The sequence below is a fragment of the Cavia porcellus genome, unplaced genomic scaffold, assembly GCF_034190915.1.
Source record: "Cavia porcellus strain 051 isolate PalLab524CR breed Dunkin Hartley unplaced genomic scaffold, mCavPor4.1 scaffold_2, whole genome shotgun sequence".
Classification (NCBI taxonomy): Eukaryota; Metazoa; Chordata; class Mammalia; order Rodentia; family Caviidae; genus Cavia; species Cavia porcellus.
Genome location: NW_026947485.1, coordinates 97,447,645 through 97,460,495, shown reverse-complemented (window position 1 = coordinate 97,460,495; position 12,851 = coordinate 97,447,645). Strand labels below are relative to the sequence as shown.

The following is a 12,851-nucleotide window of genomic DNA, read 5'->3' as shown; positions in this document are numbered from 1 at the left end:
CCCACACAATGATTAACTAGGAACCCTTGGAGAGAGATGGATCCAGCTGTTAACACAGAGAAAGATAAGTGACATGTATTCTGGGAAGGGACAGGAGGCCCAGGGATCATGGTAAACCCCTAGTTGCTAATAATTAACCCCTAATTGCTGCCCAAAGAAGAAAACTCCATTAGTTCCACAGCACCCTGCCGCCCTGCCTATTAGCGAGGTGCCAGGTTTCGTGGGCGCCAGCTGCTTTCGTGAGAAGACAAGCATGTGTTACCCTGCGTGTGGAGCCTGAGGTGGCTCAACTCCCAGGGACATCTTTTCAGATGGTTGCATCGCTCCTGTGAGCACCATGGTGCTTCCCAGCAGCTGGCCGTAGCCTCGGGGCAGATGTGGTCCTGGTTACATGGGAAACCAATCCCGGGCTCTCTGGGCAACACCGCCAGACTGTAAGAAGGGGAGAGGACGGCATGACCTGTGCTGCTCTATACATGGGACTCAAAGAAACTCAAGAAGGATGAGAAGGGTCTGATTTTAGAATTATTAGTGTTCTGTCACCCACAATGTCAGTTTCTCTTCTCCTATCCCTTGCCCTTCATATTTAGGGACATTAAAGATGAGTCTGGTGAGAGAGACACACGAAGCAGGCTGACTTCAGCACCCAAGTTCTCTCTTTGCTTTCCATAGTGATTTCAGGCTGCTTAAGCCTCGGGGCCTCACTTTCCTAAGGTGTAAAACAGATGAAACTAACAACTTGCCTCATGTATTACTGTGAACTTTGGACAAAATAACAAAGTAAACTACTTTATTATGAGAATTTCCCTAGCTAGGGAGAGCATTTTGGGGAAAATAATTTTTTTCTTTTCAATTTTGTTTTTCTTTTTTTTTTTAAGACAGGGTCTCACTATGTAATTCAGGCTGGGCTTGAATCACGGTGGTCTTTCTGCATCAGTCTCCTGAATGCTGGGACTACAGGTGTGTACCACTGCACCTGGCTAATTTTTATTTTTTATTAGTACAGGTTTGCAGTGTATAATGATTACATTCCTCGTGAGGAATGTGTACAGATATGTAACACATCTCAATTCTTTTTTCATCTCCTTCCTTTCCCCTTTCTTCTCTTCCCCTTCCCTCCATCTTTTGGTCTCCTTTCCATTTGCAAAAGATCTAGCTCCTTATTTATATGTAGATTTTATTTTGCTCTGTATTTATAGTTTGTGTTTCTTATATAACAGTTTTAAAGAATCAGTGAATGAGACATCCGGGAGAACATGGTGGACAGATAACAGCAGCCACGGAGGCTCTCTGAGAATGCCAGCTTAGAATCCAGGAATGGTGCGGTGTGAGGAGTCCTAAGCAAGGGGATATATACCCTGCTGACCCAGGAACGAACTAAGCTGAGAGAAACCAACTGGAAATGCAGTCCTGATGCTATAACAGGAACAGATAAAAATCTCAGCACAGAAGCTGGAACCCACGCCTCTGGAAGCTGTGATTTGAATTTCCTGCTGCCGCTGCTGCGTCCCAGTCGTCACAGCAGGGGGAGAGACACGCGAAAGCTCTGATAGCAGGAATCTGATAATCCGATAATCTCTGATAGCAGGAACCAAATGAAGTTGAAAGCGGGACTGCAGGGAGCCCTGCATCAACCTGCAGTAAGTGATAGGAACGGGGACCGTTTCATAGACTAGGAGGCTCCAACAGAGGACATACTGGGAACGAGCAGACTAGCCAGAACAGGATGCTGCAGTGACTTTAGTCGCATATTCCCCTCTCAAGCAGGATTGGTGGGGAGTGCTTGGCCTGGTGACACCTCAGACTAAGATCCAGTAGGCTAGCCCAAACCAGGTCCCAGTGCCTTGAGGTGTACCAAAGCAGTGAAGCCTTCTGTAGGTTGACCTGGACGGGTGGGCCCAGCAGAGGCTGCCCAGGTATGTGTCTCCCTAGTACACTGCAGTGGGTGGGAACACCTAGACGGCGGATTCAAACAAACTGTAACACACAAAGAGAAAAAAAAAAAAACTGGCCCTCCTATATATGCTTGTATGGAAGGAACAAAAAGTATGGGAAGAGGTAGCAATAAGAAAAGGTCCTCAGTCCCCAATCCTGAGAACACTGATCTAGGAAAGGTAAATGCAAAAGAGAATGAAGACAGAAAACATGCAATATCAGACACGGCACCAACAGACATAAAGCATTATCTCCGGAGCCTCATAGATGAGTTCAAGAGTGAAATATTTAATGAAATAAAGCAAGAATAAATAGAATAGTTAGAGAAATGCTAAGCACCCCCCCCCCAAGAAAAAACAGATGGTGGAATGGAAGAACTGAAAAAAAGGGGAGAATTGTTTAATGGAGAAAATAGAGAAAACTTAGAATACATGAAGCAGGTTCAAAGAGATTACCAGGAAACTAAAAACTCTATTGAAAGCTGGCATAACAGCTTGAAAGAAACTAAGGATAGATTATCTGAACTGGAGTACAGATTTGTAAGGTGGGAGCATGAAATGAAAAACTTCTTAAAAATAACAAGAAAACAAACAGCAATAATACAAAGGCTAGAAGATAGGATCTATAACCTAAGAATTAAGAACATAAAAGAAGTAGGGACACAAACAAATGAACTACAAAAGCTATTCAGAGAAATAATCCAGGAGAATTTCCCTAATTTAGCAAAAGGTAAAGATACTCAGATCTATGAGGCATACAGGACCCCAGCCACCTACAACCCAAACAGAGCTACACCCACAACCCAAACAGAGCTACACCCAGGCATATAATAATCAAAATTCCAGAAATCCAATATAAGAACAGAATATTAAAAGCCATCGGAGACAAGAAACAGATCACTTACAAGGGAACACCCATCAGAATTGTAGCAGACTTCTCGGCACAAACCATCAAATCACGAAGAGCGTGGGAGGAAATAATTCAAGCTTTGAAAGATAATAACCTCCAGCCAAGATTGATATATCCTGCACAACTGTCCCTAGGAATTGATGGAAAAACAAGGTGCTTCCAGGATAAAGAGGAACTAGGGGAATTTGCAACCACCAGTTCAACTCTACAGAGAATACTGCAGGATATTCTAAAAAAGAAAAATACCAAAATTCCAGAAATAGTGGCAGAGAGGCCACAATGAATGGAGCAGAAAACAAAACGAAGAAGACAAACTGACAACTAATGACAGAAAAAAGAGCTCAACAGAAATGGGGCAGAAAAGGTTAGATGGTAGGAATAGCCATTTTGGAGAAAACAAGACATCATAATAGCTAGTGCTGATTTAATATCATCTTGTTTTGAAGTTCCATCAAGCTTTTGTTCTTCTGTTTCCATCAGCCTTAACATGTTGTATCTTATTGGATTTTATTATATGTGATAATATAAACAAAAACTTTTATAGACAAGGAGATTATACAGAAACCATTGTTCATTTTCTGTTAGTTGATTCTAAATACCCTGTAATACTGTCATTCTTTTGAACGGTTTTACATTGTCTTGATATGTTTGATGCTACAGTATGCAAAGTTATACTCAAAGATTTAAAGGAAAGAGGCACTATGGTAACTACTTTTATGTCGGGATTATCTTGTGGTGAAACACTATTTTGCTTAAATGGCTATGTTTTGATCTGTGCTGTTTTGTTGTTATGCTCTCTTTTATCTCAATCTCCTTTTTTATTATTTACTTTTTCATTTTTATCCTTTAAGGGAAAAATAAATAAAAATAGCAGGATATATTATAGTAACCCACTTTGATTTCCTATTAACTTGATTTGAAATCCTGTATTGCTCTCACCATCTTGTTTTGACTGATTTTCCTCTATTCTGTTTTGCTTGATAGTACCAAGTTCGAAAGTATAGGCAACAACTGTGAAGACAATAAGATTCATTATGATGCCCATTCTGGTTGACTATTATTTTCTCTTGAAGTCCTCTAATGTCTCCAATGTTTTCGTTTTATTGGTTTTGTTCTTTACTGTTTTGTTCAATTTTATTATAACTGATGATATAGGCAATTCTTTTTAAGATAGCAAGAGGCAGTATGGTAACCATTGTTGATCACCTTGTATTTTGTTTTTACATTATGTATTATATGTCCATCGTTTTGATTTGACTGACTCTGTCCTGGTATGTCACATTTTGTTTTACTCTCTTCAAAAAAAAAGTAATAAGAACAGTGGGAGTAATAAAACCCAAAATGTGTAACTGTCATCGTACAAAAGAGAGGAAAAGAAAGTGCTCTAAAGGACATAACTGCATGTATATTTAAGTGTATAAGATAGATAACCATGTTACTGAGTTTTGTTGGATCATTGAACAGAACTGTTTCCAGTCTCACTGTTTGAATGTCCACTCTATATGCTTTAATTTTGTAAGTTGAACAACTATTTCTAAGATGACAATATGTAATCTATTAACTAGTGATTTCCTACTGTTTATTTTTTCTGAAATTCTGTATAACTTGTACCCTTTTTTTTTCTTTTTTATCCTTAAATAAAATTAAAAAAAAAAAAAAAAGAATCAGTGAATGATGAAATAGAGTTGGCAGGGAACAAGGTTGGCCAGGCCAGAGCTGGTCTATCCTACTCAGTCCCCCTTAGCTAGGTCTTTCGTGGATCTCAGAAATACTTCTAGTCCTGAGCAGCTCTTCCACCCGAAGAATTCCCACTGAAGTGGGGATATGGACAGGTCTGCAGCAAATCAAATGGGCAATAATAAAGGACTCATGCCCCGTGATACCTTGCTTGAACCAGTAGCAGACAGCCAAGAAGAGGGAGACAGAGAGATGACTCACAGAAGCAATGTTGAAGTGAGCCCCGAAGTGGCAGGAGGTTACCTTGCTAAGGAGAGGCACATCTAGGCCCCGAGTGCATTATGGAATCACACAGAGCATCTTGCTGAGAACCACGGTGAGCCACACTGTCCTGGGTGAGGGTCTGCAACAGGCCCTCAAAGGCCATGACATTTGTTCCCTCATCCTTCTCACCCTCTTGACCTCATGGAAGGACATTGTGGGTGGCCAGAGGAAAGAACCAAGGGGGACAGGGAGGGCTCGCTAAGGAAATGACACACAGGAGCAACCCAGCAGTGAAGGCCATTGATGAGGAAAGACCACAGGCAACATTGGAGGCACCTTCCCAGCAGCAACCGGAAACTGCCTAACACAAAATCATCAATTGTGACTAGTGCAGCTGTTTGGAGCCGAGGACTCTGGTGCTTTTGGGGCGACTTGGAAGGAGATGGGATGCTAGGCAGACTGAGGCATGCCCTGCTCGTCTGCAACAACTCTCCTTAGCAGATGCCCAGGGAGCAACTCTAATGGCCTCAGATTGCCCCAAGTCTTCCTCTAACAAGAAAGATGCCTGAACTTTCTTGCATTCAAATTTAGCCCAGATGGGAAAAAACTGAATGTGCAACTCTGGATACACAATTAAAATCCTGTCTTTGTTATGCTAATCTTTAGAGTCCAAAGAGAACATGGACTCTGGGAAAACAAAATTAAGACCTTTAATATTTCTTTTTTTTTTTCCTAAACTGAGACAAGGCTGGTTTTTATAAAACCCATTTTTATTCATTCAGGAAAATAAAGGGCTGTCTTGAAGTTCATTCACTATTGGCCAAAAGCATCTTTAAAGGTACAGTAAACAAAAGTACTTCATTTTTTCCATGCTCTAGATCCTGGATGTTTCTCCTTTGCCTCTGCCATAACACAGCCTACAGAAGGCTTGGACAGGCCGTGCATGTTGCAGCTGCGAAGGGGAAACTGTAGATGCCGGAAAGAACAGGACGTGGCGGGAAGAGCAGTCAGATCTGATTTTATGCTTTATTTCCCTGCCGATTCCGATTATTCAGCGCAGCCTCTCTTCAAAATGACCACTTGACCTTTCCCAGAAGAGTCATTAACCTTCCATAGTCTGTCTCGTAAACAGCTTAATTTTCTGACGGTGGCATGACAGAACAAATTACAAAGCCAATTCCCACTCTCGGGTCCAAACAGATGCCAAATGTAAATCACTCCATTTCCAGAAAGACATCCTGCCACAGCCCCACTGCCACTCCTTAGTCCTCTGCAGCACGCAGACCCTCACCTCACCTGCAATCCTCCAGCTGAGGTCAGTAAGTGACAGCAGCTCCTTGGAACCCTTGGAGAAGCTGTGGTCTCACTAAAGCTGTCCGGTCCGTTTCTAGTTTTATAAACATCCCTCCCTTAGTCCAAGTCAAGACTCACCTGCTAGAGACACTGCTCGTCTCTTACTAAACACCAGCCTACTGTTGCATCTGCCACAGCATCACTTAGCTGAGGGCCACTGATTCCTTTTTTTCCCCCCTTCAATAATACACTGATTCTGTCTATTACTCATAACCTGGGAATAAAAACTTTTAACCATTAAGGAACAACTTTAAAGAAAAAGTTTTAACAGAATAAGTCATAACAAAGCTTCTTCATTCTGCTTGTTTCCTGGTGTGAAGTTAAAAACTCTACACCCACGGGCCCAGCAGTGTGAGGTAAGCAAGCCAAGGCTGTGGCGGGCCTCATATCAGTGACTGACATTGCTGAAGGCTGTAAGGGACGATGACGTCTAATTTTATATTTTAGTGTGGCTGGACCATAGTTGACCAGACAGGTAGTCAAAAATGATTCTAGATATTTCTGTGAAGATCATTTTTTTTAGAAGAGATGAACACTTAAATCAGTGAATTCTGAAGAAAACAGACCACCCTCTATTCTGTGGATGAGTCAAATCCAATGAGCTGGAGGATTTAACAAAGCACACTAACCTACCCCTGGGCAAGAAGGAATCCTGCAACAGACAGCATTGAGACAAAGCACAGTACTTGCCCAGGTCTCCATCTCACTAGCCCTACTCTGCAGATTTTGGATTATACCTGTTATGGTTTAGCTATAAGCTACGCCCCCCACCTCCACTGCCAAGATTCACTTTTTGGGCTGGATTCCCAACGCAGCAATGTTCAAAGGTGGGCCCAGAGAGGTGACTGCACGAGGGCACTGGTCCACATCAATAGTCAGTGGGTAAAGCCACTGATGCGTACACAGCTAAAGGGGCTGTTAGGAGGTGGGGCCAGCGGGAGGAAGTAGGCTGCGTGGTTGAAGGGTATATACATGCCAGTGGTGACAGACCTATGGTACATGTGCCACCGTGGGGTGTTTGTTATCACTGAAAATGCCACAAGGTTTGCCATAAAAATAAATAAATAAAAGGTTTGCCATAAGCGGTACCTGGTCCCTTCCTGTCATTCCTGGCTTCCCAGCTGCCATGGGTAAATAACTTTCTTCCACTATGTCCTTTCACCATGATTTTTCTGCCTTGGAGTCAGCCAATCATCAACTAAAACCTCTGAAACCATAAGCCAAAGTAAACTTTCCCTCCTTTTACACTGTTATCCTCAGGTACTCTGCCCTATCAACTAAAGCTAACACACCAGCCTCCTCAGTGAATCCATCACCCTGGGCATGTGTCCACCTCCAACAGGACCCTATGTCTCTGGAGAACCCTCATTCGTATACAGGACTCCTTTTATTTACATGACACCCAAAACTTTTTAGTTTCTAAGAATGTATATCCTATCTTTTCTTTCTTGAAATAGTTTTAATTTGCCTATTTTTCATAGAGACATGGCATGAAGAAATACAGTATTTCTCTACTGTGAAAAAACAAACAGGACAGTGGTAACTGATGGTGAAGGATGGAGATGGAAAATAAGGAGTGGTGGAGTCTATGGTAAACTGGATGTTGTAGTCAGGGTTTATAAGGAGAACAATTTAGCACAGCATAAAATTTATAGAATTATTTTATAATAGTTACATACAGAAAAAGTACAGGAAATCTGTCCACACACTAAAGACAAGGAATCCAGCTGAGGGCCTGGATCCTGTGGTAATGTCTCTCATGAGTCCAGCTGAAGACCTAAAGCCCATAACAATGTCCATCATGAATCCAACTGCAATGACCCATGCAAGTCTGTTTCACAGATCAGCGCTGGGAAGGCCCAAGGTCTGTGGTGGAAGCTAGAAAGTCTGTGCCAGCAGGATAAAGAATTTGTGCCAGTAGGCTGAGGGATCTGCACTGAAGCCAGGAAGCAACACTCAAAGTAAGGGCCAGAGCTCCCCCGAAAAGGACCACAGCTATCCTCAGTGACAGTGCGGTCTCAGGCTCCTCTAACAATGGTAACAACCGAATTTATATCAGGAAGCCAGGATGACAAGCTTCTCCTGGAGATTAAATGCCTCACATCTTCCCCTCTGGAGCCAGGAAGTGGTAAAGACCAGAGCTCCCCCAAAATAAAGCACAGCCATTCTAAGCTCCTCTGATGATCAGAAGAGCTGAGTTCATATCAGGAAAGAAACTAGACAAACTCTTCCAGGAAAACCAACGGCAAACAATTGGTTTGTCAATCCACCACACTGGAATTAATGGAAATGCTGGTTCCAGGTAAGCTGCTGTGCATCAGGAATGTAGGGCTTAATATTGTCAGACCTTCTGATTGTTCAAAAGAGCTCAGAAATCTGGATGTATTATATAAAATCTCCCAATGTTTAAACAGATTCAAAATTATTTAAGATCTTTATGGGTCAAACATCTGTTCTGGAATGTAACCTAGAGGTGACAAGCAGAGGCCCTGAGGTTGGCCAGATCAGGGGCGCTCCTGTTGGTACAGCTCACCTGAGGAACCAAGGTTTCTTACTTCATCTCTCCCACCTGCCTATACTCCCAGGGCTGTGACCAGAATCAAACAAAATGGAACACATCAGCTGAATCACCAAGGCCAGTCGCCAGACTAGAAGCCCCTCCCTTTCTACTCAAATAGCTGGTTGGCAGCCAGAAGCTGTGAGTACCCAGTCACTAGAAGCACCAAGGATGGAAATGCTTCCTCAGAGAAGGCCTGAGAAGTTCCACAGAAGCTCCCTGAGAAGCTGGGATAGGGACTCCAAAGTGTCCTTGCAATAACAGAAGCTGGGAGTGTAAAATTTCAATGTCATTTCTGTTAATGATTGGATAAATCAGCACAGCTTTCTGGACAGCAACTAAGTGACATACATCAAGAACCTCAAAAACGTTCCCTCTGTAACTGCCCCTGAAGGCATCACCTAAATGTACAAAGCTGTACTGCACAGCTTTACTATAATAGAAAGTCAGAAACAACCTTAATGTCCACCAATAGGGATTTGTTAAACAGCTACAAGACAGTCATATGATGAGTAATGGTGTCACAGAGATATCTGTTCATCATGTGCAAAGTCATTCCCAAAACAATGTTTGGAGCGCAATTAAAAACAGGTAATAAAACAAGGTCAAGTTTGATACCAGTGCTGTGACTACATCCATCTGTAAAGATCTGTTTGAAAGGACATAATCCAAAATGCTGACATTGTTTTTCCTTGTGCAAGTGGGAATAAAAATACCTTTTTGCTTTATCCTTTTACTTACCTGCATTTTCTAATTTGTCTTCAAAGAACATGTCTTATCCTGGAGGTAAGAAAAGATGTTAAGGGGCTGAGGATTTAGCTCAGTGGCACAAAAGCCTGCCTGGCAAGCACAAGGTCACGAGTTTGATCCCCGGTCCAAAAAAGAAAAGAAAAGATGTTAAGAAAAATTATGAAATGCTGTTTTGTTTTCATTTTGTTTTAAAGAAATGGTATTAATGGTTTGGATTTTGCGTGTCCCCCAAAAGCTAATGAGTTCAAGGTTTAGTCTCCAGCTGATGGGAGGCTGTAAAACTTTTGAAGGCAGGGTCTAGTGAAAGGAAGTGAGGTCACTGGGGACGTGCCCTGGAAGAAGATACTGAGATTGCCAATTCTTTCTTTCTCTGCTTGCTCGGCAACTGTGAGATGAACAGGTTTCTTCTACCACATCCTTCTGCCATGATGCGCTGTCTTGCCACAGGCCAAAAGCAATGCAGACAAGGGACCGCAGACTAAAACTTCTGAAACTCTGAGCCAAAATAAGCCTTTCTCCCTTTAGGTTGACTTATCTCAGGTATCTGTCATCAGAATGGAGAGCTGACTAACACAGACCATGAGGCAGGTGCTAGAGGATCAGACAAAGTGCGGGTCACAAAAGAAGAACTTTACAGAGAAAATGTTCTACAGTCAGAGACACTTGGAGCCCAGATCAGAGCAACCCCAAGGCTCCTAAGACTATTTGTCATTGCTAAGGTGTCCCCTGGGACCATTCTTTAACACCTTGTGCTGTATCCTGGCCAATCTACCTTCTCCTGTACTACAAAGTTGAGTCCACATCTGGCCTCTGAGATCTCCACAGGATCTCCATCTGCAATGGTGCCCTCTGCCCCCTCCTACCCAGCTGAAGGTCCACATGGAAGCTTGATCACCGGATCCTAAGGACAGAGTATTATGTTTTCCAAAAAAAAAAAATCATTGAAAGAAGGATAAAATGAAGAGAAAGAAACTGCTCAAAGAGAAATCATATTGTTTGATCGATTTTGCATGCCTGTATCTGGTAATCCGAGCAACGATTTTGATGATAGTATGTAATATAATAACCATTGTTAAAATTCCTATCGTCTTACTTTGAAATCCTGTATCACTATTTTGTTGTTATTGTTGTTGTCACCATTTGGCTTTTGCTGTTGTTGCCTTTTTTGTTTGTTTGCTGAATTGTTTTCTAATTTTTCTGTGCTTTTGCTTTAAAATATTAAATAAATAAATATGAAGAGGAAAAGCAAGAGAGGAAGGTCAGAGAGAAGGCTGCCCTGTTCTCATGCTACACCACCTGGCTACATCCTTCCCTGCTTGATTTCTGTCAGAGAACCACTAAGCATTGTTCAAGCCAACTGGAAATGACCCCTCTCGGAGCTGACTTACCCTTTTCCCAGTGATATGAGCACAGGATTCTCCAGTTCCATGAGCACCTGGAAGGCTTTATTCATGTTTTTATAAGAAAAGTAATCACCAGCATCTGCAATCACGACACAGTTTGGGTTGGATGTGTCGATCTTATCAAATTCTGAGCGGATTTCTAAAAAAGAGAGACAGACAGAAATAGAGCAATGAAGCCCCAACATGACTCGGTGTACTCCCAGCTTCTACCAGGAACACTTCTGTCTGTTATATCTGCCCTTTATCAGAGGCATGAAATCTGTGTCTCTTTTTACTGAATTAATTAGATTTTAATAGGTACTAACTCTCTTTTCTGATCCTCACAGATACAATGGGAGGTGGACAAGGAAGGGGTGTTGTTCACATCAGAGAGGTAAGGAACCTCCTGGCCCCCATACTTAGAGAGACTGTTAGAAGAAAAATGGACTCGCTCCCAAGAACACCCCCAGCACCAGGATTAGCCCCAGGAGCTCCTTAGTTCAATACTGAGAAATGACATCCACAGTTTTGCAACTAAGAGGAAAACCTGTCCAAGGACACAGATTTCCAGCAGCAGGATAAAACAAGGCTGCTTCCAACTCGGAGATTGATATTGCTGGACCCCAACTATAAGCCACTGGCACAAACCTTCCGAGAAGGAGCCAACTCTCGCCCCACCCAGCTGCTCACCAGCCCCCTTGAGAAAGTCTTTTCCTTGCCCTCCTCCTTTGCCCTCCTCCATTTTCAATTAATGTAAGGAAAGTTGCAAGGATAGTCATTGGCTTTATGTCTTCAGTTTCTAGAAGAAGCATGTTCCCATTTCTCTTGGTATTAGATGCTGACTTTCTGGATTAAAAAAAAAAAAAGAAAAAAGGAAGTAGAGCTGAGTGTGCTGGCACGTGGCCACAATTCCAGCACCCTGGGAGACTGAGATAGGAGGATCACAAGTATGAATTCAGCCTGAGTCCACTACATACATTAGAAGGCAAGAATTAAAAAGACTGATAATGCCAAGTGATGATGAGGACAAGGAGCAAGTACAGCAGCTGATGAGGTATAAAATACATAAGGGAAAACAGCTGAAAATTCCTTATAAAACCAAACACACTTGCCCCCTGTGGCCGAGCAATTCTCCCCCTAGGTATCTACCCTATGTGTAATTTGATCCCCAGCAAGATCCAAAACATTACTGTCACCTGGAGGTTCACTCATGGCCCTCTACACTCATATAAGTATTCACTGCAGATTTATTCACAATAACCTGAAACCAGAAAGCAGTCAGGTATCTATTAACACATCAGTGGACTATTACCCTACTTGACATCAACCTGTGTATAAATAAATGCACTGCAGTCACTAGGGGGTTCTTTTCTCTGCCAAGAGAAAGAGCTCCACCTGACAGCTTTCTGCATTTTCACTCTTGCCTTCATTCCTTCACAGTCCTCCCCCAGGAGTTTCTTGAGAGCTTTGCTTGTGTGTCTGAGGCCTGGGGCCATGCTGGATCCATTTAATCTCCCTCTGGAGATCAAGTAGTCACATGGGTCCTACACGCTTACATGAGTGACCTGTAACAAAAGCCACAGATGCTGAGGGTATGTTAAGCGTCCCTGCCTGCTAGCCTTTCACACTGTTGTTGTCACACATCACTACTGAAACAATTAAGTACATCTCAGACAAAGGGACCTCATGGTTTTTCATGGCCTTTGCCTCACGTGTCTCCTCCTCTTGCTGAATTTGTAGTTTGTTCACTGTAATTATGAGTGTAACAACTTTCCTGGGTCCTATGCATCATTCCAGGAATTGTCAAGTCTGGGTGTAGTTTGGAGGTGCCCTGACACAACTGCACACTATATGACTCTAGTTATATGAAATTCTAGAATAAGTACACTTCGTTATAATGGACAATATTAGAATTATGACTGCCGCTAGTGGAAAGATGGTAGGGCCTAGCTGGAAAGAGCATGAGGGAAGCTTTAGGTGATAATAATGTTCTAGACCAGGGATGGTGAACCTTTTAGAGCATT

At 42.5% G+C, this 12,851-nt stretch overlaps 1 protein-coding gene across 2 annotated transcripts in view; it reads right to left on the bottom strand.

The window, feature by feature from the left end:
* Lhpp (phospholysine phosphohistidine inorganic pyrophosphate phosphatase) overlaps positions 1 to 12,851 on the bottom strand; it is a 120,879-nt gene that overhangs the window by 91,327 nt on the left and 16,701 nt on the right. For both annotated transcript variants that reach the window (XM_063244897.1, XM_003479819.5), the window contains exon 3: positions 10,834 to 10,987. In XM_063244897.1, the coding sequence (XP_063100967.1) occupies positions 10,834 to 10,987 (154 nt within the window). The remainder of the gene's footprint in view (positions 1 to 10,833; positions 10,988 to 12,851) is intronic.